Raw genomic sequence first — 27,198 nt, forward strand, 5'->3', positions numbered from 1 at the left:
ATTTTCTATCTCGTAAGTTACATGTTTTGTTTCCTGTCTATAATCATCGAGTTCGTGAACTCAATACTCTGATGAATATTCGTTTATCGATATTTACGCGTTCTTCGTGAATTTCTTTAGCGCATCATTGTGCAAAGCTCCATTAGCAATCGAATCTCGAAGTCAATGAGTGTATCATCGAAACAATGACGCACGCGAATTATCGCCATGCGTCTAGGTGAAGCTAGGCATGAATGCTCCCTCTGCGAGCTTTCATACTTGAACTTTGAAATAAGGCCATGCGAGTTTGCGTCACTGATTCTTCTTAGGTAGAGAATAGGAGCCTTTTATGCCAATTGTAAATTGTTGGAGATGATAACGATTAATCGTGTGAACAAGCGTGGTCTCTTTATCCGTGAACAGCGGTACGATCGATGCTGGATTATAAAAGGAGCAAGAAAAATGTCCCACAATATCGCGATCTTGCGTTTCAAACTTCAATTTCATTGAACTCAATTTATTTGAGCAGAGTAATACGCACTTAGTGTACACTTTTGTAAAACTTTCCCTTCGTAGCGTATAGACGGGTCAAAATAATTTCTCGACTGAAGGCAATCTCTTCGTGAAGATTATGAAATTTTTTACGTGCGTGAACTTCTTGCAAAATCCCAGTTCCGGTTTTATCGCGAGAAAAAATTTTACGATCACGCACATGCACATGCATCGTGCTCTGTTCTGATTCATCGATATCAGATACGTCATCCTTTAACCGTAGACCATCTCGGATGGAAAATGTAAACTACAGAGAATAGCGAGCTTTTTCTCCTCCATCTACGACTCGCGGAGTCTTAAATATAAAGTGGAAACTTACGTACTTCGAATTGAATTGGGCTGACGTGAATTCTCCGGGCTAATACAGGATAGTATCGGGTAAACGATAAGCTCGGGTTAAGTGCACGCGTACTTAACGAACATTCAAATTTGACTTTTTCGAGAACGCAGCTCCATATGAAAAAATTTTAGCCTATATTTTCGACTTAGCTTTACACCAGGAATCGCTTTCTTCCAGGTTGTATCAAGTTTTCGGAGACGTATCGCTATATCCACTATCCCATGTCCAAGTCCATTCCACAGTTTACATTTCCATCTCACATTCTATGCATGGTATATTTTATCTTATATCCTATGTCCAATAACTAATATTCCCAACCCTCATTTTTCATTTTACTTCCCTTTATTTCATCTCTTCATGTCATAATTAATAATTTATACCCAGTTTCTCATATTCTCTAGTCCACATCTAGTATGGCTAGCCCATATCTTCTATCTTAATTCTCACATCACATATCTTCTCGCACATTTCATATATCTTTTATTCATATACATTCCTATTCTATATTTCATGTCCAACATTCTATTTCCTTTTTTCTACATCCCAATTCAAATGACCAATTTTTCTAAATCCATTTCCCAGTATCCCATACTTTAAAACTCGTGGCCAACGAAATTCATTTTGTCGGATGGCGACTTTTGGTCGTGGAAAGCGTCGGTTTCTTGTGGAATTTGCGGGCAACGAATTTCGTTTGCGAGAAGTGAAAATGTGTTATAGGCAATTTGCGAGGTACATTTTACGTATTGTGTGCATTCTCTGGGTTTTCTCTTGCGTCTGACTTGGAATGGCAGATTTAATGAACTACGACGCGAGAAACAAGATATGAGACATAGAAAAATGTCGAATGAAAAGAATGGAATAGCGTCATGGGGTAGAGAATATTGGATATGGGATGTTAGTATTGGATCGTGTACACTAGATACGCGATGGAGAATATATGTTGGACATATACGCCCCATGGAATATGGGGCGTGAGTTCGAGGAAATTGGTAGTTCTATTTGGAATGTAGGGGAAAGGAACTAAAGTACAGGATATGGAATGTAGAGAAGGATAAATGGGCTATGGAGCACGGTTTAATAAACATTGGAAACAGAATGTGGAAAAAGGCATGTGAAAAATGACGATAGAATGAAGGGCGTGGACATATTAAATATAAGATATGAAAAGGAAATATGTACTGTAGGAATTGCGATAGAAGATATGGGCTAAGAATGCCGAATATAAGAGAAAACGTAAGGAATAGTGATGGTAAAAGGTGTAACCTCAGTTAAATCCTTTTTACTTCTCTCTACGAATTTTTCGGAGCAACCTAATGTATATTTTGTAGCTTCCATTGTACATTTTAAGATTTGCTTTAAACTTTGCCAGTGTAATCATAAATAGCAGCTGGCTCTCGTTGCAAAGCTTATGAAGTTTCAAAATATTTCCTCTAACAAACATAATAGATTCATAAAAGATTTGTATAATTATTGGTAATTAATAAATATTTGTGACCTATGTAGATGCAATCCAAGCTGATAGAATGCCTTAGAAATTGCACGTAAATAAAAAGGATGCAACGACAAACTTTCAACCCCCTGTGCCGCCCACGATAAGAATAATCGACCGGAACGCTTGGTTTTACTAAGATAAAGGAAAGAACGTAAGTTGCGGGTCAAGGTCTTCGACATTCGATGCACGGTCTTCGTTCAGCATGAAGTAGGTTTCCCTAAACAGTCTGGAGACTACTCTACTCACCAGGCGAAACTTTTTCACGCTTCACATCCAACTGATAACCTCCAGACAACTTGTTTCTCCCAAACAAAAAATAAACAAGCTCCTTTAGATTATTACGATCTTTCTTTTTTTGGTTATTACGTTTGATCAATTAACAGGTCAATCGATATCTCATAGAAAGAAAACGCGCGAAGAAAAATAGAAGCGATAAGATAATGGCGAAAAGAAAAAACAGGGATAAAATCATTAATGGTATCAGGCCGCTACGCTTGAAAGCCGGATATCCGGCGTACCGTCAACTGCGCAAGAATCGCAGAAGAAGAGGGTTGATGAAAGTGGAAAAAGCCAAGGGTTTCGAGATTTGGTCAGAAACTAGTGCCAACTCTAGCGAAGGGTTTGAGACGCGTCTAGCCTTTGAATAACTTTTGGAAAATTCCGATACAATACTCTTCATACTGCGTGTTAATTTTCACGTGTACTTTCGCAATGAGCATCTTCCACTTTTTATATACGTTCTCACTGGTCATTAATTTTATTATTTTAATCACGATAGTCCTGAGACTCATAATATTGATAATATTTCATGTAATGCAAATAATATATTTCTAAAAATGTTCTGCGATAAGTGTTCGAGTTCTTGCATCACTCGCTGTTTATTTATTATTATCTTCCATTATTTAATCGTATACTTTCGTAAGATCTATGTATTCTCTCTATTCAATTTCTATATCTAACAAGAGATGGTCTCTCACTCGTGAAAGATTTTCAAATACGTATTGAAGTTTTAAGGATTTCTACAATAGTATTCTAAAAGGTTTTTCGTTATCTAATTACATAATTTTCCAAAATCTACGTTCTATTAAATCCCTACTGCCCACGAGATTCTCTCTAAGTAATGAAAAATTCCAGTACGCTTTACATATATCCAAACTCTTCTACTATCTAATGATATAATTCTCGAAGATCTACATACTCTTTCTATCCAACTCTTATTAACCACTTTTATTAATCCTTCGTTTACCAAAGATCTCCAGTTTTTGTCAAATATCGAATTTGAAAGAAATACAACACGATTTCCAAGAGCACCTAGACCACTTGTTCGAAAGCTGGTACGGGATAGGATCGAGCGTCCATCGCTAGCGATGTGTCACCGGCCGAGTCGTCGGTAGGGTGCGCAAGGGGGTGCAAGTTGCGCGGGCGCACTGCCAGGATTATCGATTTCGCGAGCAGAAGGTGCCACACGCTGGGCCATCGATTCGACGCTCGTCTAAAAGGATTGTAGCTGGTGATCCCCGAAAGACGACAGACGCTCGAAGGAGAACTTACTCGAGCAACTACACTCGTGAATAGTTCAAGGTGGGGCCGATTCTTAGAATCGGTCGGATATCGTTTCTCCAATTCTGGATACCACGGTGGTCGTCGATTCCTCCATTCGATTCGATCTAAGTGTCTCAGAGGAAAAAGAGCGTAGATCCGAGGATAGGATAGCCACAGTCCTGGACTCCAGTCATGCCGAATTACTGTGCACACGAGGATTACGATTATGGGACAGCCGATGGAACATCGCAGGAGGGTCCTGGTAGAACGATACAACAGGTGCCAGGAGCCAGGCCCATAGTGGACCCACAAGCCCAAGGAGAGGTCGATCCCACCTTGTATCCTCAACCAAAAGAGGCGACGCACAAGATTCGTGGCAAGAGCGACGTGATCGAGTACCTGTTTGGTTCCGTAGATCAGGAATTGCTTACCGTGAAAACGTTCTACTTCTTCTTCTATTCTGCCTTTGGTTCCCTTTTTCCTTTGATGGGAGTTTATTTCAAGCAGATGGGCATGAACGCCGGCCAGTGCGGTCTCCTGATGGGACTAAGACCCTTCATCGAGTTCCTTAGCGCGCCCTTCTGGGGTTCGTTGGCTGACAGGTGAGAGGTTCGATCTACTAGACTGGTAAACACAGTAACTCTCAGTAGAGAGTTACTCGTGCAATTCGATGGCAATTATCTTAAGTCTTTTCGGTAAATTGTATGTACTATATACTCTCGTGGCATATCGTACATGTTGTATATATATGTTATTAAAAAAAAGTATACCAAAGTGGCAAAGTTCGAACATCGACGAATTTGACAAGCTTTAAATCTCTCGGTTCAACTATATTTCGAATGCTTTCGTAGTAAATTGCACATGTTGCTTATACAATGGTTCGCAAAAGTATTTGTACACCTGCCGTAGAAAGTTTGTATGTGCATGTTGTGCGTATTATATGAAACATTTTGATATTTCATTAACGCTATAACGAGACCGCGATTGGCAAGACTATATTGGAAAAATTTGAATTTAATCTGAAAATATATACAGGGATTGCAAGATATTTGCTACAAATTTATATTTAGTAAAAGTTCAGTATAAATAGCCACTTTAAGTATAATAGTAACGATTTATTTGATTTCGACCTCGCGGTCAATAAATGCGATTTAATTATAGTTTTTTGAATCATACACTTCCTCTTCCGATCTTCTCATTTATCCTTCAATATCCTTAACCTAGTTACTGCATATTAAGAGTCTACGTTAGAAGTTTTTCTTATTTTAGAACTATTATTTCCATCAGCCACTTCTATTGCTATTCTTTATCTTTTCTCTCCTCGTCCTTCCTTAGTCATTCCATCATCTATTCCAATTTTTTATATCCCAAAGTCTTGTCCACACCTGTGTTTATTCTTTCTACTCGTGTGCACAGTCTTCTATCAAATATTTTAACGTGTCAATATTCCTCTCACAGACATTACACCTTCTTTCCTGTCCCTATCTCTAATATCTGTTCTTCTCTTCTACGTTTCCACGTCTCATTCTATCTATAATGCTTTGGTCCCTGCTCCTACGTTTGCCTTTAAATAACGTGACATCCTGATACCTCGTAAGTACTTACATAATCCACTTTAAGCATATAATAAGCGTTACAAATTGTCCCTCCGAATACTGAGGCTTATTAATATTGCGGATGACCATCTGCTTAAATACTTTCGTGATCTCTGCAGGATATATGCTTGTACTAAATATCCTGTAACTTCTATATAATGTTTAGAATCGTTTCAAATTCTACCAGAAATATAACCATGATATTAGTGTTTAGCTACAGTACTAGTGAAATTTCAAAACGTTTCATGTAACACACGCAATATGTTCATAAAGAATGTCGACAAGTGTACGAATACCTTCTCGACCCACTATGTGTATGTATATATGTTATTAAATAGAAAAATAAAATGCTAGTGGTAAAGTTCAAATATCAATGAATATGTTTTAAAGAAATGTAAGTTGGACGAATGACACGAGTATAGAATTCCTTTTACGTGTCTCTGCTTACTTGCCCTTTTAACTGGTATTACATACACGTATGTTTGGATTGCATATATAAACAGTTTGCTCGGTTAATGTTTGTGGATATTATCCAGAATCCAATATTGCGTGGGTTAGCAAAGCTGGGAGAGAAAGCTTCAACCTCTTATCGATTTATCCGCTTCGAGGACAGAAAGAAACGCGATTTGACCAAGCCAAATCACACAGTTCCAAATTTACTTAGGAAATGGTTGTTTCTTTTTCAGGTGGCAAAAGGGCAAGGTGATTTTTTTAGCCTCTCTGTCTTGCTGGATCATCTTCACTCTTCCTCTGGCCTTCATGCAACCACCGGCCACATCGTGTTGGGTTATACGAAACAACACGCCGTATCTGGAACCACCGAACCCTAAATTAAGAATAGTTAAACGGTCCGCCAATCTTGACGATTTTTATCATCGAAATGACGAAGAATGTTTAGAGATAGCGGACAACGTCGTTTTCGAGAGGCTGCGTAAAGACAGCAAGCTAAATCCACTGGCGGCTCTCAGTTTACAAATGAATCAGGGCACGATGAACGATGTACGACAAAATTACGATCTCAATAACGATAGAGTTCGAAGAGAAACGCAAGAAGGAACAAGTACTTCAACAGAAGAGAGCCCTGTCGAAGATTTGAAATACAAACAGCTGGTGTTCGAAGAAAACGATCCCGAAGCTAAGACTATCGACTTTGAGACTCTGCAAAGGAAAAACCGTCCAGCTGATGTGCTCGAATACAAACGTTTCCTAAATGTAAGCTCTGTTCTCTGTTTCAGAGGTACCTACAAGTGCGTAACAAAATTGAAAAATTTCAGTGCCACTAAGAAAAATGTATCAAAATGTGACAAAACAGCGAAAATGACGGAATGAAGAATGTGGCACTGAAATATGTTACACAGAATTATTATTTGTTTATTCAAATACGTTGCTCTGCCCTATACGTTCTGTGCTTTTCGGGGCCTTTAAACTTTCCACAAATACATAAAAATCCACAGTCTAATTATCACTACTATTTAGCTCAATCAAAAAGAGTCATCAAGTTTAATTTTCATTAATTTCAGAACCAACCTTTGGACGATGGAAGACCACCAAAGAAGGCGTATACGCATACCAAGACGAGAGTGAAACCACCACCAATGAAGGTCATGATGAAAAGAGACGCCAATGATGAAATTTCAGAGGAGAAGGAGTCTCCATCCAAGTTTCAAACGGTCACCGTGAACTCTCCAAGTAAAGTATCCTTGTTGGACGAAGAGGAAGAAGAAGAAGAAGCGAACGAAAATGACGAAAATAATGACGAAGATGTCCAGATACCGTTGGTTAGGACCAAACGTTACGTCAACGTACCTCACTCCGGCAAGAGTCCTCATAGTGTTTCCAATGCTGCGAATTACAACGAAGAGGAGAACAAAGGATGGGTGAAACCTCTCTACAGTTCGATTGTCTACAGATTGCCGGTACATATCGCTTTCGTATTTGACAATTGCAGGTGCTTTTCTTTCACTTTCGTGTTATCGCTTAACAAGCAATTACTGTTCTAGGACATCCAAAAAACTTTCTTCCTCCTGTTACTGTTGGTGATAGTGGGTGAATTCTTCTCGGCGCCTGCGATCACTCTAGCTGACTCTGCCGTCATCACTTTATTAGGCGAAGACGCGGACAAGTAAATTTTTCCTGTTTAACATCGAACTTCTAATTACTTCTTTGCATTTCGAGCTTCTTTTCTGGTACAGGTACGGTCACCAGCGAATGTTCGGTAGTTTAGGCTGGGGTCTTGCTATGTTCTTCGTCGGTATCGCTTTAGATCACAGCACTGCGTTCTCCGAGCATCCATGCGGTCCAGATGCAATGGAGAAGAATTATACGATCTGCTTCGCGATCTTCAGCGTCCTCATGGGTGCCGCTCTGATCACTGCCACGCAGATCAACTTTAAATACGATTTTCCGGTCACGGAACTGGTGAGTGATCAAATATCATGGTTACCAATATCACGGACTAAATGTCGAATCAAGTAACCCGTCTCGTTGTGCAGGAAGTGGAGAAGCCTCCTGCAGAACCAACAAGGGAGGAGCAGCTGCAGAGTCAACTGTCTCAACAGTTGAATCTGCCCAGTCTTCAGGACTCGTCTGCAGGGGTAAATCTGAATGTGAAACAACAACCGCCTGAAGGCAAGGTAATGTATTCTTGATTTGAAGTGTTTACTCGGAACTACAAAGTGGTACTGACACGATTTCTCGGTGAAATTCACAGAAAATTTCATTCCAGAGGAATATCTATCAATTTTTTACTAGAGTCTACAATAAAATTCGAAAGGGATGAATTCCTTTAAATCTTATTTTTCAGGAAATCATATGTGCGATTATTTCAGATGACATTTGAGACATTATAAAATACAAATGTACTTACATTAATACATTGAAATATACACATTTTCTCATGAATTTACATTTTAATTACCAGATTGATGGAAAGAGATATTAACATGCTTCTGGAGCGCAAAGGGTTGATGATGTCGATCCCGTGGGACTATTATGCATTTTAAACGAGCTTCGTATTGTTCCAGACGAAAATGTTCGCTCAAACGACGCGAGAGATCCCGGAATGGGTGACCGTATTGAAGCAATTCAAAGACCTCAAGTGCGCATCCTTCCTTTTCGTCGCGTGGTTCATGGGATTCGGTATCGGGCTGATTTTTACCTTCCTCTTTTGGCATCTTCAGGACTACAATGGCACACCGACTCTATTTGGTGTCGCCTCTGTGATCAATCACATTTCCGAGATATTCGCTTACTTCTTCAGCTTTAAACTGATCCGTCAAATCGGTCACGTGAAGGTAGTTCGTTCATTTAATTTTCATTAAGAACCCTTAAATTTGATCCTTTTGAAATTAATTTTTACGAAGATTGCCGAATTATCGTGCCGCTCTCTGTTGTCGAATCTACTGAAAACTTTTAGAACAAGCTACGTATCCTATTTCAAAAGTTACTTTTACGTTATTCTATTTTTTCAAATCTGGATGTATCATGATCTGTACCAATCGTATTCTTGTGTTCGTGGTTGAGAAAAATCCGTCTCGAATATGTTAACGCGATAACATATGCCAGGACAGAACTATCTATGTTAGACATAACATGAAAATAATCTTCATAGTAAATTTATGCAGAAGGTAACTTCTTATACAATAGAATACATAGGATACAGTAGAATATTTGTGTTTAACTTCATTTTTCATCGTATTTGCAACATACGTTCATAATAATAAACATGGATTGCGTGCACCACCTTTAGGCCACTTAGTGATTACGAAACTTATTTTTAAAGTAAATACACACGCGCAATTTCAGGTGTTGTGCATGGGACTGGGTGGAAACGTGTTTCGTTTCCTTTATATTTCTTATCTGACGATTCCATGGTGGGTGCTGCCTTTCGAATTCATCCAGGGAATAACCCATGCGGCTGTGTGGGCCGCGTGTTGCAGCTACATCTCTCATAATACGCCTCCACAATTGCGTACGAGCGCGCAGGGTGTTCTTCAAGGTATCCATCATGGTCTTGGCAGGGGATGCGGAGCTGTGATCGGTGGCATGTTCGTCGACGCTTACGGTGAGTTCTTAGTACCCTGTGTTGCGTGATGACTTATCGATTCACGTTGACCACGTGTCGAGAAATGCAAGTAATTCGATATTGATTCTTGGAATATTCACAAGATTACGTTATTAATAGCTTTCCAACGTTGCCTACGTCGTTTCTTAAATAAGTCGATCAAGGCTAAATTCACCAAAAAATATTCGTGTCTCATCGACATTTATGCAACATCGATTTGCCAAATCCGGATTCTCTCAGAAAGTTGGGAGAATATTAATTAGTGAAATTTTCTAAGTCACGAGTTACAGGTTGTAAGAATTAATAAACTCCCTTACGTAACAGCAACAAGTTTGCTAATGAAACAAATCAAGTTCTACGAACAAAGTTTTCAAGTTACAAGTCAGTAGATAATTCTAATTATTCGAATGTCTATGACCTACGACTCGTAACATATCAATACATCAATATCATTGACTGGTAGATTATTGCGCAAGATGTATTACAAAATCTCTTAAACATCGAAGAAATGCTAACATACTTTTCCTGTCCAAACTGATTGATGAAACTTTACTTACTACCTGTCGTTCGCAACTTTCTAAATTGATTGACTTGCGTCTTAAGACTGGTCATATTCCTGCTAGCGTTTCAATTCTATCAACGTGTTCAGAATTTTCATTCACAGACTTTCACAAAGACACATCCTTTTACGTACGTTGTATCTTTCCATGTATATGCATTTTGTACTTCTCCTACATTAAATGGGACTCTTTCTCGTACAATTTCCTAGGAACAACTGCGACATTCCGAGCTTACGGTCTCATCTGCATCGTCGTTCTTGGCGCGTTCGTGTTCATCAACTTTTACAGAAAGGATACAGGCTTCGTCTCCGAGCTGCCACAGACGGAGGATCCTCGTCAAGTAGCCGAAGCGACACATCTGGCACCGCACGGTGTACCTAGCAACGCCATTCCTCGCGCTCTCAGCTCTACTCGACTGCACGAATTGGCTAATCAAGACACGGGCTACGGCGCCACTTACCAATCTGGCGATACTCTCAACGTGCCAGGTGCGAATGGAGGTGAGATTTCCGCTTCTCTGTTCGTAATTGAGAAGCTTCCTAGAGAAAGGATCCGCAAGATAGATGATAAGCTCAGTAAAAAGATTTACTTATAGCTTTTTATCAATATTAACTACATATAATGGCTCTTATATTTGCAAAATAAATAAGAATCTCACAATAGGTGAGAGATTTTAATTCTAGTCTTTCAATACTACTAGCTGCGTTTCAATTAATAATTGCAATATGAGCCTTAAAGAAGTTTATCTTGCACGCTATTGTATTTATTACAGAATTTATGTATCAATTAATTAGGTTCACATCAAGTTTCGTATCACTTAATAATATACACTTTCACATGACTACAAAAATTTGATACTATGAAAACGAAATGCAGAAACGGTAAAAAAGACGCTTCATTGGAAAATAAGGATATATGTAAATATATTTTATAGCCAGTATATATGTTACCAAACTCCCAATGAATCAAATGATTAAAATGCTTGCCGGTAGTCGATGAGAGAAGATCTTTTCATCGCTAATAATAATTATTACGGGCCTTTCTAAAGAAAGTTTTTGCATTGTTCATTCGAGCGTGTACACGATGAAATACATTTTCAGGCCCAGTAAACCCGACGAATCCATTTCTGAACACTGGAGGCGGCGGCGGAGGTGGATATAATTACGGTATGACTGGCAATGGCGAGGACGAGTATATCCGTAGGAGCTTCCAGGTTTAGTAAAATCATTCTAACTAAAACGTCCACAAAGAAGACGTTTGTTGGAAAATAAATGATAAAAAAAAGAGAGAAAACTTCTACGCAAGGCTATACTCTCTGAACGAAAAACACGTTTTTCTTTATTTCTTTTCGTGCTTTTATTTTTATACAATCATCAACACCGTTGTCGTGCCAGCTGGTTATCCCTAAAATTCCGTTTTCTTCTGTTTCACAGCTTTACAATGAGGTGATTAGCAGGGAATTCGACCTGGTTAAACCACCACCGATAGTGACCCATCTACACGCTCAACAACCATGCACCAACCCCTTCCATCAGCACGACTACGAATGGTAACAGTCCGGGACGTTCGATCCCACTTGAGGCGATTAGGATGCTCATGGAACGCTGGTCGATAACCGGCATGTTCTCTGGAGAACCGAAAACGAAGAACCAGCTTCGGAGTGCTAGGCAGAAGGAATTTTTACACGGTTAAAAAAGTTCGATGAAAACCCCTTGGTGCCTCCTTGGAGCAACACCGTTCGTTATACTCGCATTAAAAACGCCTGATAGCGTCGATGCAAACTATTGCAACAAATTAATCACGGTATAAAGAGCAAATAAACAGAGAGAATTCTTTCCGATGCTAACAATTCGATTATCAAGCTTGGAGAAGCATCGAAAGGATAAAGCGCAACATTCAAAAAGATAAAAAAGAATTGACCATGAGACTGATCGATAGAACGATGATTTAAAAGTGCCTGCTCACTATGATCTTCTTGTTTACCGTTGAACACTGCTGGGATTACGAGTTTCGTAACGCTAACGTAATCGACGAAAAATATTCGAAGAAACATGCGTAATAGGTGAGGATCGCTCGCTGGGGGCACCGAAGGGCAGCTTCGATCGGTTGAGAGGAACGTCTGCGAAATATACGAGACGAAAGTCCAAGCGCGAATCGAAAGAAAGCCATCCGATAGAAATATTTTGTTAGGATATAAACGTGCTGGTCCCGTGATACGTGATCGTCTCGTAGAATCCACTTTTAACGTTATTTTAACAAATTTGAGATGCAAGTGAAGACAAGATCTTCACGTACCACACGGATCATCTCGTGTATATGCATAAAAGGCCACGATGTACAGCAAAGAAAACAAATGTCTTTCGTGACTGAAATCTATGTACGTAATATACCTGACACGTGTAGTACGGCACAACACGATCTGCGGGGTCGCTTCAACGAAAACTCATATCCTATACAAGGACTTGCATTCCATGGTAGCGTTCGAGTGCATTTTCATCGGTTGTCAAATACGAATCGACGAGAACGAGATTTTCAAAGATTCCATCTTCTCTAACCGGTCAGTCGAGACTTCCGCGATTTGAAACAGAATCGGCCGAAGAAAATCGATTTGCGAGTTTCTCATCGTACGGATTCGAGAATTCGATGAAACTCGGGTCACGGCCGCGCCCTCGAATGCAAGCAATTCGATGTAACTATTACGTGTATCTTGATGTGCAAAATCGTATTACTCCCTTCGCTTCTCTCGTTTTGTTACGATTCTCTCCACTATTGCGTATCTAGTATTCTTTGACGAAAGTCGTGAATCGCTAAATATCATTGTAAATACTATTATCTCTCTTTCTCTCTGCTTCTCTTCGCGTGTGAATATTAAAGAATGACCCTTGACTCTTCTCTCGTTCGCCCGTTGTTTTCCGTTTCTAGGCTGAACGTTGCTCGTTGCGTGTTGTATCTGTAAAATGTTTCACACGTACTGTAATTACTGTAGACTATCGAGTTGTTAATTCAAATACTGTTTTCTTATGTGAACTGGAAACCACGTTTCTCCGCGATAGGTGTATGATATTGTTAATAATGAGAGATAATTAAGCGGATTCGTGATAAAGATGGAAAGCGTAACCCGGTCTTTATCGTGGGAATCTCAATAAAACTATTAACGTCGTACGTTTGCCCGAATCAACGTTGAAGTTCTCGAGCCATCGCTATTTTCTTACTACTTAGTTTCAGTCAGACAATGTATCGTTTTAAACGCACTCAATTCGATCTTGTTCGAAGTGAAAGCTCGATTCGAAGCCGCTCGAATCGAAGGTAAAGCGATCCGAGAGCACATACCCCGGAATGTTTTTCACTCGGGTTTTTCATGGGGTATTTTTGTTCGATTTGGTTCGGCTAAGTGTGCGAATAGCCTGAACCAAGCGGAATCTCGTTTCCCGAGGCACAAGCTAGACGTAATGTTGTACCTACATTACCTTAAATGAAATTTAAACACTAAGGCATAGCGTTGTACGTATCAGAGTGCTTTTTAGCTCAGTATTGTTACGTAGTCGGTACGGTTACATTATTATTAATCGTATGTGTGTGCGTCAGAATGAACACGTGTCACAGGGGTGTTTCGTTTTCTCATTGTTCCCCTGTATGAACACCGGTTTTCGAGGACACCTTCCACCGAAATCGAATAGAATTAGGCCAACAGCGCCCGTAAGCACGAAACGGATAATCATAATGTAGTAGCTGATGTTGTAAACGCAGTTTCCATCAGAATGTCCGATGGACGTAATAAGACAGCGAACAACGTGGATCGAACCTCATTGTCTCGCGACTAACATGCACACGTGCACGATACACAATGAGATCACTTATCTAATTAATCATCGAAAGACAAATATCGAATGATAGTAGATTGGATAGATCTAGCGCTTGCAATTGGTCGGCCACACTCCCGATGCATGTGATTTTCTAATAATTTGAATACGATACTTTGTTGGACATTGCGTAAACGAATGCTTCTGGCGTCCCATTTATAGTTTGCTTTCGTAGATTTAAGAAAAATCGCTGTCAAGCCTGTTAGATTTGTTACACGGCATCCGGTGAAAGGCGTGCTCGAAATAAATGAAGTTATCAATTATTTGTTTCGCGTTCTTCGACAACTAGCTCTCTAATAATAATCGTACGATTCGCAACAAGCAATATTGCGTGTCGTTACCAACCGGGCAGAACACTTTTTTAATGACATTTAACTCCAAGTCTTCCTATCACGTAGACCTATTAAGAGATCAGAAATTTCTGTCAGAGAAGAATTCTAAAAGCAGGAATAAAAAGTAGCAGGAAAGCAAGGAACGTCTGAGGAATCGCTACATATTGCGTAATATAATGTAGCCGACGTCATGCGATCGAACAAAACATACGGTGGATTCTAACTTTACTTTCACCTTCTATTAATATTTCACACGACGTATCTTCTCTTTCCTCTTCTTTCGACGTACCTTTTACCTTTTTCTTTTTTGAGCGACTTTGCTCGAGCATACTTTTCACCCATACCAACGCGTATCTCGTGATAGTCACCGTAACCAAAGTGCAGGACATAGGAAAAGTGCATGACAGGGAACATTTGGCGAACTCGATACATATCATATAGCGATTAAGTTGAAGAAAAATCGATGTAACATTCGAGGAACAGCCGCTTCGCACGTGATTACTTCGTCTCGCTTGGTATCGTCGGTAGAACGACCGATAACACGTCTTTCGTTTCTAATACTTCTCGAGAGAGAACGATTCGCGATAAAGGAATACGACGTGATCGCGAACAAACGGGCTGAGATCATATCTTCTGTTATATCATACGATCACAATTCGTACATACATTTCGTGTTTTTTTTCTTTTTTTTTAAATACGTTCTCACGTTCAAATGACTGAAGTAACGTACATAGAATTCGGTTCATTTCGCTATTCGAGCTGTTCATCGACGAGCTGAGGAATTCATTGTATTCGTATTGAGAAAGGCCTGTCGAGGGATTCATGTGCGAAGCGCGATAAACGATAGCTGTACGATAGGTACAGCGTCATTAATAGATTATTAACAGAGAAAAGATATAATATATAGTAACGATGTAATTAATATACAGTTTCAACAAAAGAGAACCGTGTCTTTTTTACGCTTTCCTTCCATGACTAAGCTAACCTGCCCGTTTGCAAACGTAAAATAAATTCGTAACATGCATATACAGTGGCTACAAAAAGTATTTGTACATCGTTATTTGTATTTATCATGGCATTTACATGCTAATTATATAATTAATTTCTATATACTAAGTAATTTCATATGACTGCAAAAAATTGACATTGTAAAAGTGAAATTTAGCACTTAATAGAAAATGCTTCGCTGGAAGAATAAAGTGTACAAATACTTTTTCTAGCCACTATAGCTATTCATAAATAATATTTTATTCACATTGAAATCAATTGAGGTCTTAACCTGCGCAAGCAATAGGATGCATTCAAAGGCGTAAAGCAAGAGGCGAATATCATGCGTTTCTTAAAACGGATGAATGAATTAATATTTTGTTAATTACGAACACTCGCTAAATTTTTCTGTCCAATATTTATGTAGCCATTTGTTCAAAATATTCTATAAAAGTTCCATAAAATGACGCAATATCAGTTGGAAATTCCAGGTATGCGATATGAAGTTGACGTAATAAGCAAACATTTTGTTCGTTTTCGTTTCTTTTTATTCAAGATACAGTAAGAATTAGTGGGAATGATCGCAAGATAACACCCAGTAATTGGTAAATAAAGGTTTATTCGATATTCTTTTGCCTATATCGGTATTACTTATTTTGGACAAAGTTACATCTAGAGGCACTAGTCAAGCTTAAATTCTAGCCGACTACGAGTTCGTATTATCATCGGTATACTAAGCTATGTTCCCCCAAGTATGATTCGGAGAAGAATCGAAAATTGCATCAATGATTGACTAGATAGGACTAGTAAATTAATTAACAACTATTATGCTCACTCCGAGTTTTGATCATTGACCACTAAGTAGTGTCTTTTTTTTTCATTTTTTCTTTTTCTCTCTATAGGTACCAATCGGTATGTGATTGTGTGTGTGTATATGCGTGTGTGATGTAATATAATAATATATCATTATACATATATAGGTATATATGTAAACTGTATACGTGATGCAATTCGTAAAGATACGAGGAAAATACGGAAAAGTCAAGAGAAACCGATGCGCACTCCTTTAGTCTCTACTTAATAAAAACACTACCCTATGAATGTAAACTAGTTCGTCATAAAACTTACTACTGATTTTCGTGTAATATGAAAGAACGATAAACAACGTGGACTTCACGTTCGTCACTTGTATCACACATTTCCGGCGATCTATTTCTCTTATGACTCTTCGCCATTTATAATAATAAGAATTTTGTGTACACCTGCGTTTCCTCTCTCTTCTTCTCTCAGTATTATTTCTTTTCTTTAACTTGGTATGCGTAAAATAATTCCGTAATACGGAGAACAACATAGCCGACCCAGATCAAGCGAGTATCTGTATAAGTTAGTTTGGTTATTATGCACAAAAGGTTCAATACACACTTGTAAATATGTAAATTGAATGTATGTTCGTAAAGATTGGATCCACGTGTAATATATGTATTATGCAAATGGCAAGAAGCAAGCAGAAAAAGGCGGCTATAGTAGAATTCGTTTGTTTGAAACTTTAAGCGCGAAGAAGAATTAATCGTTGATAACACTGGAGAAGTTCAACTCAAAGAATTATTTCATATTAAATAAATGTTCATGAAAAATTTAGAAAACATAGTAAACATCGGTTAAATTAGCTTATCATTGGCATTATTGCATTTGATTTCCAGTTCTTATTGGCACAAACATGTACACATTTTTTGAATTGTTGCATAAAAAAGAAAAGAAAATCGCAACAGGAAAAAAAAGAAAGTACATAACAAACAATACTTGTTAACAATCAAATTGATAACAGTCTAATTGATAACAATCAAACTAACAACATCCGATGTTGTACTATATACAACTATAGAACTTTCGACGTAATGGCTGCTTCTAATACTAGTATGTAATACTTGAAATGATATTAGTTTGTACATTTGTCGAGTTTCTCACGCAAAACTGGACCGACACCGGGCAGTGTGTCATTACGGCAGAATAGCAGTAAGTGTATAATACTGGCACAGTGAGGCAATGACCTTAGGATTCTCTAAAACTGTTAATAACATAATGTATATTTCTTCATTCACCTACTGACTCATATAATTCATCCATACTTTCATGTCGATTATTCTTACTCACACATTTCCTCTTCCATTTGTTCCCTATGAAAACCAATAATAACGACATCGAACTGTCGAGGGCCGATTCTTTGTCGACGAGTATCATAAAATATTAACGCAATGTAACTTAGTTTGATAATTAAACAAACATAATTATTTGTAACTCGAAACAATCGAATACGCCGACAAGGAATCGATTCCTGCCATTTTTCGTTAAAACTTTGCAACAGGGTACTTAATTTGCATGAAGATCCTATACTCGGTAGTCACAGCCTTTAGGGATGTAACTTGATGCATGTTATATCACTGTTATTCCTAAAGCCTAGTAAATACTGCAGGCACGAATAAAATCCCGAAATATTCGTCAATTTGGATTTTTCCTTCCCTCTACACGATTGTTTTCAAATAACTACCTGTTGGTTATTACTTATTCCATTTTTTAAATAGAATAAGTACAAGAATTTCCAATCATTAAACTAATTTTTAGATATGTGTCAAAACGTGGAAATTTATCGACTTGTGAATATCTACGCAACTTTTCACTTTTTTCAACATGATCTGTGTTGCGAAACGAAAATTTTTTTACTCATCTAACAGTCTATAAAAATTGTCGAAATTGACATCATACTAACGATTAAGATTAAGATTCGAAGTATCGAAAGTTATGATAACCCTATATCTAAACTGAGCAACTATCGAATCGTAAAACCTTCGACTGCTCGAAGACTAGATAAGCCACTAATGGCTCGTTTTTCTTCACATTCTGAACACGATTCTGTATATGAACATATCGTACAACCCAAAGTCCCAGACATGCGTGAGAACCTATGATTTATGCTTTACTGATGCCACATTCTGCCATATCATAACACGCTGAACGAGCGGTCTAGTTTGCAGTAGGAACTACATAGTTTGATAACCGAAACACTGTATCATCTGCAGAGATCTTATTATTACCCTGATTTAGTCAGATATCGACTTCAAACATATCTTGTTCGATCGGTTTTTTAACCCAACTCCCAAGATGTGCCTTTACGAAAGCTTCCTTCAATTGATGCTTGGCAAGCTGTTCGCAGGGGAAAATTAAACGAAATAATGATGAACACAGCTCTTGTATCGGTGTCTAATGAGATTATTTCGACTTACCGAGTAATTCTGTACGGATGATTTCGCATCCAAGTAATGGCGGCACTGATTTTTATCAGCGTCGTCTATAGTATCAAGTTTACCTAGTAAATTGTAGAATCTCCTAAAGAGCCCCTGCTTGGATATTCTAGAGGGTTTACCTGATTCGTCTTTTCCAGTGGTACAGTTTATTACCTCAGCTTCTGGTTGACCTATAAGATACAACAAATTACAATGAAGTATTTAAATCACCCTCCTTTCCTCTACATACCAATTGTCCAATTAACGCTGTAATTAGGTGCTTTTCCAGGTTGTCTAACTTCGGAAGATGTGATAAGACTCATTAGTGGTTTACTGAGTCTATAGGGTGGTGGTAGCCCTTGAATTGTGTTTTCGATACGTCCGCAGACCGCTCTGTACATATGGCTTGGGTTCAATAGACTGCCAAGAACGATGCTGTGGAAGTAAATTGGCTCGATGAAGTGGCTTAGAAGTGCACCTTGCACACCAAGTACGTTCCACCGAGCTATTTTGTCCGAACACGACATCGTCAGCAGTCTTTGGCCCTATAAGTTGAAATAAATATTTGCACTAAAGTCTGCACGGAAATGAAGAGTATTTACTTGATCGTATTCGACATAGAATACATCATACCATAAGTACACCGTCCCATGTTTGGATACCTTCGCAGCTCTTTACAGGAATGGTACCTTCTCCAGATTCTATTTTGGTTCGCAACTGACCTCTTGCTCTTCGATTTGGATGTTTGTCGACAGACTCATTTTCTTCGTGAGGTGAAAAAATTCTGGCATCTCCACAAGGAGCAGTGTTTATATATAAATGAAATTGAATTCCTTGTCTTAGTTTGAAACCCTTTTTTGCCGGTTCTAAGATAGATTCCGCACCACGATCCTCTGTATGAAGCTCCAATTGTTTATACAAATATTCGCACAAACATCTTCTTGCAACTACTTCTGCATGGCAATCATTCAAAGCACCACCACTAACACTAAGGTGCTCCCCAGAAACACATTTGGTACCTTTTATGTAAAAAGAAAAAAGAAAATAATATAATCTCTTTGTATACATTTTCAGTTTTTATACAAGAAATTATATAAAAAAGTTATTTCTCACCAGTTGTTACGCATATTAATTCTGCATCCGATCCTTTAGTTTGAACAATGCCGGCTAAAACTTTACGACGAGCATGTTGCGGCTTTGATTGAATTAATTCGCTAAATTTTTGGTTTACCATCTTGCCAATTTTATCAGCTAACATTTGAGGTAACGTCATTTGATCTTGCCAATGTCCGCTACTGGAAAAGTTTGGCAATACACGAACTGGAAGAGGTATACAGAACGAAGAACTATGAACGTTCCTTAATTTAGCTAGCGCTGCTTTACTAGCTGCAGCTTTCGCTAATTTTTTACTTGGTCCAGTTCCCTCAAATGTTTCTCCATCGACTGTGATCGATATCGTAAATTTTGCGTAACTTTCTCCATTGTCAGATACGCAATTATACACTACACCAGGATATAATTCATTAATAAGCGCTACAGGCCCTTTCTCTAAAAATTTATTTGTGCTCTTTGGTTCTTGGGTCAAAGTTTTGAAAGCATTTACTAAGTGATTATCACGTTCCGTAACATCACTTGTAAAATCTGGTTCAAGAGGAATAGAAGGTTGACAAGTGTTAATTGCTTGATGAACTTCTGGTGTATTTCTAAACTGTATGATATTTCTAAGAGCTAGCTCAGCAGCAGCATGTTTTGCCATTTTCTTGGTACGTCCTTTGCCCTCGTAAGTTTGTCCATCTATTTGTACTGCTATCGTAAATATTGGAGCATGTGTAGGACCAGTTTGGTCAACTACCTTGTATACCGCACCAGTTTTCAATTCATTCAGGGCACACACCGCATTTTTGGGCTGTGGATTCTTGTGACGCTTCTTTGGACTGGTCGTACCTGACAAAAATAATAGAAACAGATTAATTTACTTGGTGTATTCTAGCTGGCTTTCCTTTGCTCAAAAGAACTTGAACCTGAAAGACTTATAAGATGATCCATGTTCTGCTTGTTTCTATCAAATCATCTTTAATATGCACATGCGTAACAACTAAGTGCTGCTCAATAGCGTGATATAAGATCGTGCAACCAGCCACTGACCTTCAGGTTCTGATTCGGCAGGTCTCTTCAAGATTGATCTTGAGATATTTGGCTGCTCCATCTGTGAAGAGGACAACAACAAGCCAGTGCTATGGATTTGGAACAGGTATCTATTCCAAAAATGATCTTAATTAAATGAAACTCACCCCTGTCAAGTGAGTCTCCTGCAATCCTTCTGCAGGAGATGCAGCAGTGCTAGCACCGACTGTGGATACATTGCAGTCTGGAGATCGGAAATGAAAAGAATACGATTATGAAAATTGTGTACGCGATGGATGAATAAAAGATCAATGTTTGAATTTCATACTTGTTTCGTTAGAGTCTTTGTCATTATGCAACACCGTTAATCCGTTCGACATTTCTTGTCCAACAAATGCGTTGGAAAACGCACTGGAAAAGAATCTTGTCTTGAAGCACTGTACGTTACATTGATTTTAATTATACTCGTGTCACGATATGTCCGCAGCGCCACTGCTGTTTTTTTGCTAGTCTCGACATAACCTAATTTATCGCGCGTATTTGCATCGCAAATTTTTTAAGAAAATGATATACGGACACAAGAAAAAGAAAGCGGGCAATCGTGGATGCGGATTTTAATCAGTCCGATATAACAACACACCTCTTGTTCAAAGTAGCGCAGCTTGTTTATTGCGCAGAGCAGTACGCACACGACAAAGAAAACTCGCGCGCAGAGTCGATTCAAAAGCGAGTCGACGGAACTCTTGCGCTAAAGTCAGCCTAACGATGCATGAAAAGTTTAAGGTGTAACGTAGACAGACACATGAATGTTTACATAAGATGTATATGATGGATATGACATCCTGTTTTTATGTTACGAGAATGACTAAAAATAGCATTGCACGATTATCACGGAAACATAGAAAATCCGTTTCTTTTTTCTTTTCACATTTTTATAACCTACATACATAACAATTACGCGTGCAAAGAATAGCACATATATAGTATATTTGCCATTCAGAACATGTATCATCTTAATTGTGTTACTATAATACCAATTCATTCATATCTTCGAATAATAATGAACATTACGAATGCGATAAAATGGTAAATTCGAGATACTCACGTATTTTTATCAGAAGGTAGTTTTGCCATACGAAAACTTTAACCCACCTTGGAAGTATCTTTTCCTGCTCCTATAAATAAAACCATAGCTATTAGATACAAAATAGCACACGCGCGGCATGCAAAACCACAGAAAAAGATGTTCACCGTTGTTTTCGTCATCAATGGTAATTTTCTTCCTGTTTTCTTGCCCATCACGTGATTATTTTCAATTTTCTACAATTTCAAAGCTTCTTCAGTGGAGTAGAAGTCGCGAATCGTAATTCTCTTCGTATTTTAAACGTCGTGACCTCTCACGACGGTTTAAGTACGCGCCGAAGCAAACTTTACCGCCAGGGAATCCCTGTATAAGATATCATCGATGACTAATATCTGGATACTGGAAAAATACGTGAATCAAAGAAACAATGTCGTACTTCTCAACTTGTACGTTTGTCTTTTTTGTTTTAACGATAATGGTTCACAGAGTTTTTCCATTTCGATCCCTATTCATTCGAAGAGAAAGATATAATTGACGCAATAAGTTTGCACAACGGTTGCTGTAATTTGATCATTCCATAAGAACGATTGGCACAGTTCATATTCCGATAAGTTCGAACGATCAACTTTTTCTTTTTAACTCTTGGATAGTCTACTAGAAATAGGATGGTTGACGAAAGTATACGAACACTATAAGAAACTTTTTATGTATGCTGACGTGGTGTTAGATGTAAGGTGCCCAAGAAATATTCTCGATGTTCAACAATATAATTTATTTAACAATCGACAGTCACCTACCAACAATCAACAATCCTCGCTTTTCGATGTTTGCTATGTTTGCTTCGCTGTTACACTTGACCCTTTGCACTTCTGTTGCTGTTCAAAACCGAATGAATCTTTGAACAGATTCTTTTCTTTTGTTACTTCTCGATATTCCCACTATGCACGCGTTTGTTAGACGTCTGCGACCGTTGCCGCGTACGCATTCTTACGAATATTCGGCGGAAGGACCGTAGGGATATCGATTGGACATTAGGCATGTCGGCCATACACTTTGATGACATTATGCTTGTGTCGCGAAGTCGTCGAGTGCCGCCACAATGCTATATAAAATTTTGGAATTTCATTAGCATTAGGATGAAATACAACTATCGTGATTATACTGACAAAATTTGAAAGAAATCTGACGATTTACACATACAGGGTGGTCTAAAAATCAGTCCTCACTGGTCAATACACAATCAAAAGTTAATCGGCTTGCAGTCGACTATAAATTGCAATATTACGAATTTCAAAAAAGATTCTGCTTCGATGACAAGCCAAGGATACCTTGATCTTTTTAAATGGCACTATGTATTTCTGTCTGCATAATGCTGTATGCGAGTTACATATATGCTATATATTGTTGTATGCTCTTAGTTTGCGAGGTATTTGTAAAAGACTGTCAGTAACACTATAACATTGTAGAATACATTATTCTACCTATTATTGTGTGTCCGTGACAGCGTATGCGTTAGCATAATGGGTTGCCGGCTGTCTCACGGTGGCTGGATAAAATAGTACCTAACCCGGAGATAATTTTTATCTTTTGTTCATAGTTTATATAGGATTGGATTAGGCGTGAGGTTGTAACATGCAGAGAAAAACTTTGAACGAAATGTTGACTTCTACACCATATTAGTAGAATCATCGAAATCCAAGATGACGGCAGCTTTCTAAATAATTAGCAACAATTTTAGCGTAATAGAAACGAGAAATTATGCACGCAACATTTCTCTAATTTAGATGTTGGACAAAATACAACTTTATATAGAGACGAAGAGAACAATAGCTAACTATTCGTGCAATAGTAAGCGTAAATACGTTATAGTAGACTAATTGTAAGTTTCAATATGTAATCGTGTCGTATTCGAGGTTCTCTCCGACACTTGCTCGGTACTGTTCAGTACGTGACGTGTCCACTTAAGATAAATTGTCGCAAGGTTAAATATTGCTGCTATCTTTCAACAGGCAGAGCATAATATTTATAGAACATCTGGCAGGACAAGATCAATCGTCAAGAAATTGACGATGATTCGCCAGTTTCCGAAGTGAGGGAAAAGGTAAGAAATTCTTAACGAAAGGAACCAGAAACGGGATGCTCCAGGGAATAGAATATTCCCGGTCGTTTGGAATATCTAGGTTGATCGAAAACGTATCTCAACGCCGGTCGCCAGGAAAAAGTTCGTGAGCTTTTTGTTCCCGAGACGAATTGATCGGCGTCGCGACAGACAGAATACCGAAATATTCATGGGATTGGAAGTTTTCTTGGAAAAAAACTTGCTGTCGTTCAATTCTTCTTTTCCCGACTTTTTGGCAGAAAGAAAAAAAGGAAAGGGAAATCTTCGGATTTTTCTTGATGTTAGAATCTTTCTAGTATGACACGCGTCATTTCCGATACTTAGCGCATCCCGATTGACCCTTAGACAACTTATGATTAATGCATTGCTCGAACGTTTCCTTAGTTGAATTATCGTGGCTCGATTTGCTATGTCTGATCGATTATGTCGACGATGGACGGACAAGTAAATCTGACAAGTTGACATCTGTTTTAGCATGGAGCGCTAGTAAGACTCATTGATACGTTTGCCATTGATTATCGGATTGCTTTGAGTTCCATTTATTGATTAATTGCCCGACATAATTTTGATCTACGTAAATCTTGACGTTTATACGAATGGTCGAGTAACAACTGGCTATCGGGCTGATAAAGTTCCAGTTGAGGCGTTGGTGTTCGAAGTGGTTTTAAATCGTTCCTTGCGAATCAAGAGCATTAGAAGAAACATGTTAAGAAATTGTCGTTTCTTTCTCGTTCTATCGACGATCCTAATTTTGTTGGTAAGCGATTGTACTTTAAGAAAGGAAGATTCAATGATACAAATTTTGTCAAAAATTTCAGTCAATTATTTCTGTCCTTTTTTAGCATCTTGGTAAGGCAGATATTAGGAAGGACTGTCGCAAGGAATCGAAGGTTTCATGGGGTATGCTATATAGCATCTGTAATTATGAAGCCAAAGGCTTCGGTAATGAAGTATTACTATATTTCTTTGAACGTTTCAGCCGCATTAAGACGGATGAAAGCCGGAGACTTGGAACAGGAAGATCAAAACTTAAAGTGCTACCTCAAGTGCTTCATGATGAGGCACGGTATCTTAGATAAGAACGCGGAGGTAGATGTGCAAAGGGCGCTTCGACATCTGCCACGAAGCATGCAAGACTCGTCTAAGAAATTGTTTAACAAGTGTAAATCTGTTCGTGAGTATTTCACGCGTTTTCGTTCTCCATGTAAATTGTGCTATGTAGATGGATATTAAGTTCTTAGGATTATTAGGTTAACAGCGTTCCACTAAACATGATTCATATACACGATCGCTGAGAATTCTAAAGTTTTGTTCAAAATAGGAGACGGTAATTTGCTCTACCGGGTCATGATCATTCGTGCGCAATTATTACGATTCTAACATCGAACTACCTACTTTCAGAGAGTGACGATCCTTGCGACAAGGCTTACAAGATGATCAAATGTTACGTAGGACATCACCCAGAGGTAGATACATTTTCATTTGTTCAGAATTTCTTCGTTTAACAGAGACGAACTCATTCCTATTCGCGTTACAGATTTTGCAGAGCGTACCTTTCCTCTAGAGCTCTCGTCACGAGAGCCGCAGGGAGATACTCGAGTATTAAAAGAAAGAAGACGATATTACTCCGCTTTCGTGTAATCATTGTGCGATGAGAGACAAAAGAACGAAATAGTGCTGTATGCATGGTTCAACGTTAAATAAAATTGGAGATGTAGCACGGGATAAATGGTGGGAAGAAAACGATAGTCTTAATTCCTCAACGTACGATTTTTCTCAATCTAATCGGTTAAAGATGCACTATCCTCCTCAGCGTAATTGTTTTTCGACTATATACAAATGATACATATACTTTTGTGATTATATCGCTACATCTTATATTTTTAACGCGCGAATGCTAACGTTAGGGTATGACCTTGAATTTACTGTACCAACTTAGCTGCGGTGGAAACGTTATTTATTTTTGCTATATACGTGTATGACCATAAAGGGGTTAATCGCGTACGCGAATTCAGCTCCTTCAATTCTTCGAAACTGTCAAAACTTCGAGAAAGTTTCGTCCCTTAAGGTATTCATCGGCTTAGCGGATGAGGTTCATTCCTTACAGGAACGCGGAAGGAAAATCATTCAGCGAACGTTCGAAACTTCCGACAATGTAGCATATTCACCGGGATATTGGCGTCTGGCGGAAATTAACTTCCCTCGACGATGCTATTTTTCTTACCTTTGCCTCTGTAAGATTACAACCTCGTTTACGCGTCGATATCTCTTACAGGTCGGTATTAACCTCTCTGTAAGCAACCAAAATGTTGCGGTTATTTACGAATCTCAAAACAGCAGTTGATTAGGTAATAATTATGTCTATGATAATACTCTTACTTCCAGCTTTATCTGATACTGGTTGCCTAAGCCAAAACTCGACTCTGTATCGTTGGTGTACCTCGTCTACATCAGTTATGACGTTAACATCATAATTAACATTTCACACATACAGGATGTTAAAAAAAGGAAGGGTTCGATACTTAAAGGGCTTATATACTATTATAGGATAAAGGATATACACTATTATAGGATTATTTATTCAGAAATATTAGAAATTAGGATTTCCAATGATTTCTACCCTATACGATAAATTTATTGATAGATGGATCTATTTACAGCGAATTAAACAGGAAACAATGGTTGTTTAAAGTGAACTAAATACAGTCATGTGATATAACTAAGACAACTAAATTGATAATTCACTAAATTGATAACTCGACTAATCTGAACGAGTTTCGATAAAGCCAGCCATTCAACGAGCAGATGAAAGATACCATCGAAACTCGTTTCTCCCTAAGAGAAAATTATCGTTAATAGGATTTTCGGTAATGTAGTCGACGGACGAAAGAAACACGGCTAGTTTGTTCGGGCCAGCAACGTGAATGTACCTCTAACCGACTTCTGAAAACGTGGCTTAGGTCGCGTCTATATTCACCGTGGTGGAAGTAGGTCACACAGTTCTGCCCCATCGGGGTATTAAAACAATCCCTAAGCTGTGCGCGCGGCCGGAAAAGGGCGCGGGGGCCAAGGGGTGGCGTGGAACGGTGGGCGTCAGCCACGGGAAGGGGTAAATAACACACCGAGGGAGGCGGACAACACGCGTAGGAGAAAGAGCAAGGGTGACTCTAGTAGGAAAAAAAGAAGGTGGTGCTGCTGAACGGGGGTTATAAGTGGCAAAAGTACTGCGAAAAGCGAAGAGGCTAAACAACCTCGAGGCAAACGACGAAAGATAATGATGCACCAGTCGAC

General features: G+C 38.6%; 3 protein-coding genes across 10 annotated transcripts; 2 read left to right on the forward strand and 1 right to left on the reverse strand.

Annotated features, from left to right (window-relative positions):
* The first annotated feature begins 3,806 nt into the window (after positions 1-3,806).
* On the forward strand, positions 3,807-15,257 carry LOC100742396 (major facilitator superfamily domain-containing protein 6). Of its 2 annotated transcripts, none has more exons than XM_003490533.4 (11): positions 3,807-4,507; positions 6,187-6,712; positions 7,021-7,416; positions 7,501-7,622; positions 7,693-7,918; positions 7,993-8,133; positions 8,524-8,793; positions 9,305-9,563; positions 10,333-10,623; positions 11,224-11,336; positions 11,557-15,257. In XM_003490533.4, exons 1-11 carry the CDS (start codon positions 4,098-4,100, stop codon positions 11,674-11,676), a joined length of 2,874 nt encoding a protein of 957 aa, XP_003490581.1. In that variant the 5' UTR covers positions 3,807-4,097; the 3' UTR covers positions 11,677-15,257. The 2 variants fall into 2 exon arrangements, with proteins under 2 accessions (XP_003490581.1, XP_012242534.1); XM_012387111.3 differs by having other exon boundaries at positions 11,224-11,289.
* On the reverse strand, positions 11,623-22,178 carry LOC100742520 (double-stranded RNA-specific editase Adar). Of its 5 annotated transcripts, none has more exons than XR_002946919.2 (9): positions 21,033-21,489; positions 20,872-20,948; positions 20,726-20,786; positions 19,694-20,524; positions 19,214-19,599; positions 18,831-19,125; positions 18,581-18,771; positions 12,514-13,073; positions 11,623-11,786 (listed from the first exon to the last, which is right to left on the reverse strand). XR_002946919.2 is itself a non-coding variant. In XM_033321463.1 (9 exons), the coding sequence occupies exons 1-8, from the start codon at positions 21,082-21,084 to the stop codon at positions 18,402-18,404; spliced, it is 1,992 nt and encodes a 663-aa protein (XP_033177354.1). In that variant the 5' UTR covers positions 21,085-21,494; the 3' UTR covers positions 11,623-11,786; positions 18,392-18,401. The 5 variants fall into 5 exon arrangements, 4 of the variants coding, with proteins under 4 accessions (XP_033177354.1, XP_033177353.1, XP_012242535.1 ...); XM_033321463.1 differs by lacking the exon at positions 12,514-13,073 and adding an exon at positions 18,392-18,500 and having other exon boundaries at positions 21,033-21,494; XM_012387112.3 differs by lacking the exon at positions 11,623-11,786 and adding an exon at positions 18,392-18,500 and having other exon boundaries at positions 12,954-13,073; positions 21,033-21,493.
* Positions 20,533-25,515, forward strand: LOC100742637 (general odorant-binding protein 83a-like). Of its 3 annotated transcripts, none has more exons than XM_003490535.4 (6): positions 22,653-23,889; positions 24,382-24,664; positions 24,750-24,807; positions 24,887-25,081; positions 25,309-25,373; positions 25,445-25,515. In XM_003490535.4, the coding sequence occupies exons 2-6, from the start codon at positions 24,611-24,613 to the stop codon at positions 25,469-25,471; spliced, it is 399 nt and encodes a 132-aa protein (XP_003490583.1). In that variant the 5' UTR covers positions 22,653-23,889; positions 24,382-24,610; the 3' UTR covers positions 25,472-25,515. The 3 variants fall into 3 exon arrangements, with proteins under 3 accessions (XP_033177356.1, XP_003490583.1, XP_033177355.1); XM_033321464.1 differs by having other exon boundaries at positions 24,539-24,664; XM_033321465.1 differs by lacking the exons at positions 22,653-23,889; positions 24,382-24,664 and adding an exon at positions 20,533-20,831.
* The last annotated feature ends 1,683 nt before the right edge of the window (positions 25,516-27,198 follow it).

This window comes from Bombus impatiens, unplaced genomic scaffold (genome assembly GCF_000188095.3).
Source record: "Bombus impatiens unplaced genomic scaffold, BIMP_2.2 scf_0452, whole genome shotgun sequence".
Classification (NCBI taxonomy): Eukaryota; Metazoa; Arthropoda; class Insecta; order Hymenoptera; family Apidae; genus Bombus; species Bombus impatiens.

Excerpts from the sequence above, each read along its gene's own strand:
- LOC100742396 (XM_003490533.4), top strand. The coding sequence starts at position 4,098 with ATGCCGAATTACTGTGCACACGAGGATTACGATTATGGGACAGCCGAT. Across the intron at positions 4,508-6,186 it reads TGGGGTTCGTTGGCTGACAG|GTGGCAAAAGGGCAAGGTGA; the intron begins GTGAGAGGTTCG and ends TTTCTTTTTCAG. Across the intron at positions 11,337-11,556 it reads ATATCCGTAGGAGCTTCCAG|CTTTACAATGAGGTGATTAG; the intron begins GTTTAGTAAAAT and ends TCTGTTTCACAG.
- LOC100742520 (XM_033321462.1), bottom strand. The coding sequence starts at position 22,003 with ATGGGCAAGAAAACAGGAAGAAAATTACCATTGATGACGAAAACAACG. Across the intron at positions 20,525-21,809 it reads CTACCTTCTGATAAAAATAC|GTACGACCAGTCCAAAGAAG; the intron begins GTGAGTATCTCG and ends TATTTTTGTCAG. Across the intron at positions 19,126-19,213 it reads CATGGGACGGTGTACTTATG|GGCCAAAGACTGCTGACGAT; the intron begins GTATGATGTATT and ends TTCAACTTATAG.
- LOC100742637 (XM_003490535.4), top strand. The coding sequence starts at position 24,611 with ATGTTAAGAAATTGTCGTTTCTTTCTCGTTCTATCGACGATCCTAATT. Across the intron at positions 24,808-24,886 it reads GGAATCGAAGGTTTCATGGG|CCGCATTAAGACGGATGAAA; the intron begins GTATGCTATATA and ends TGAACGTTTCAG. Across the intron at positions 25,082-25,308 it reads TAACAAGTGTAAATCTGTTC|AGAGTGACGATCCTTGCGAC; the intron begins GTGAGTATTTCA and ends ACCTACTTTCAG.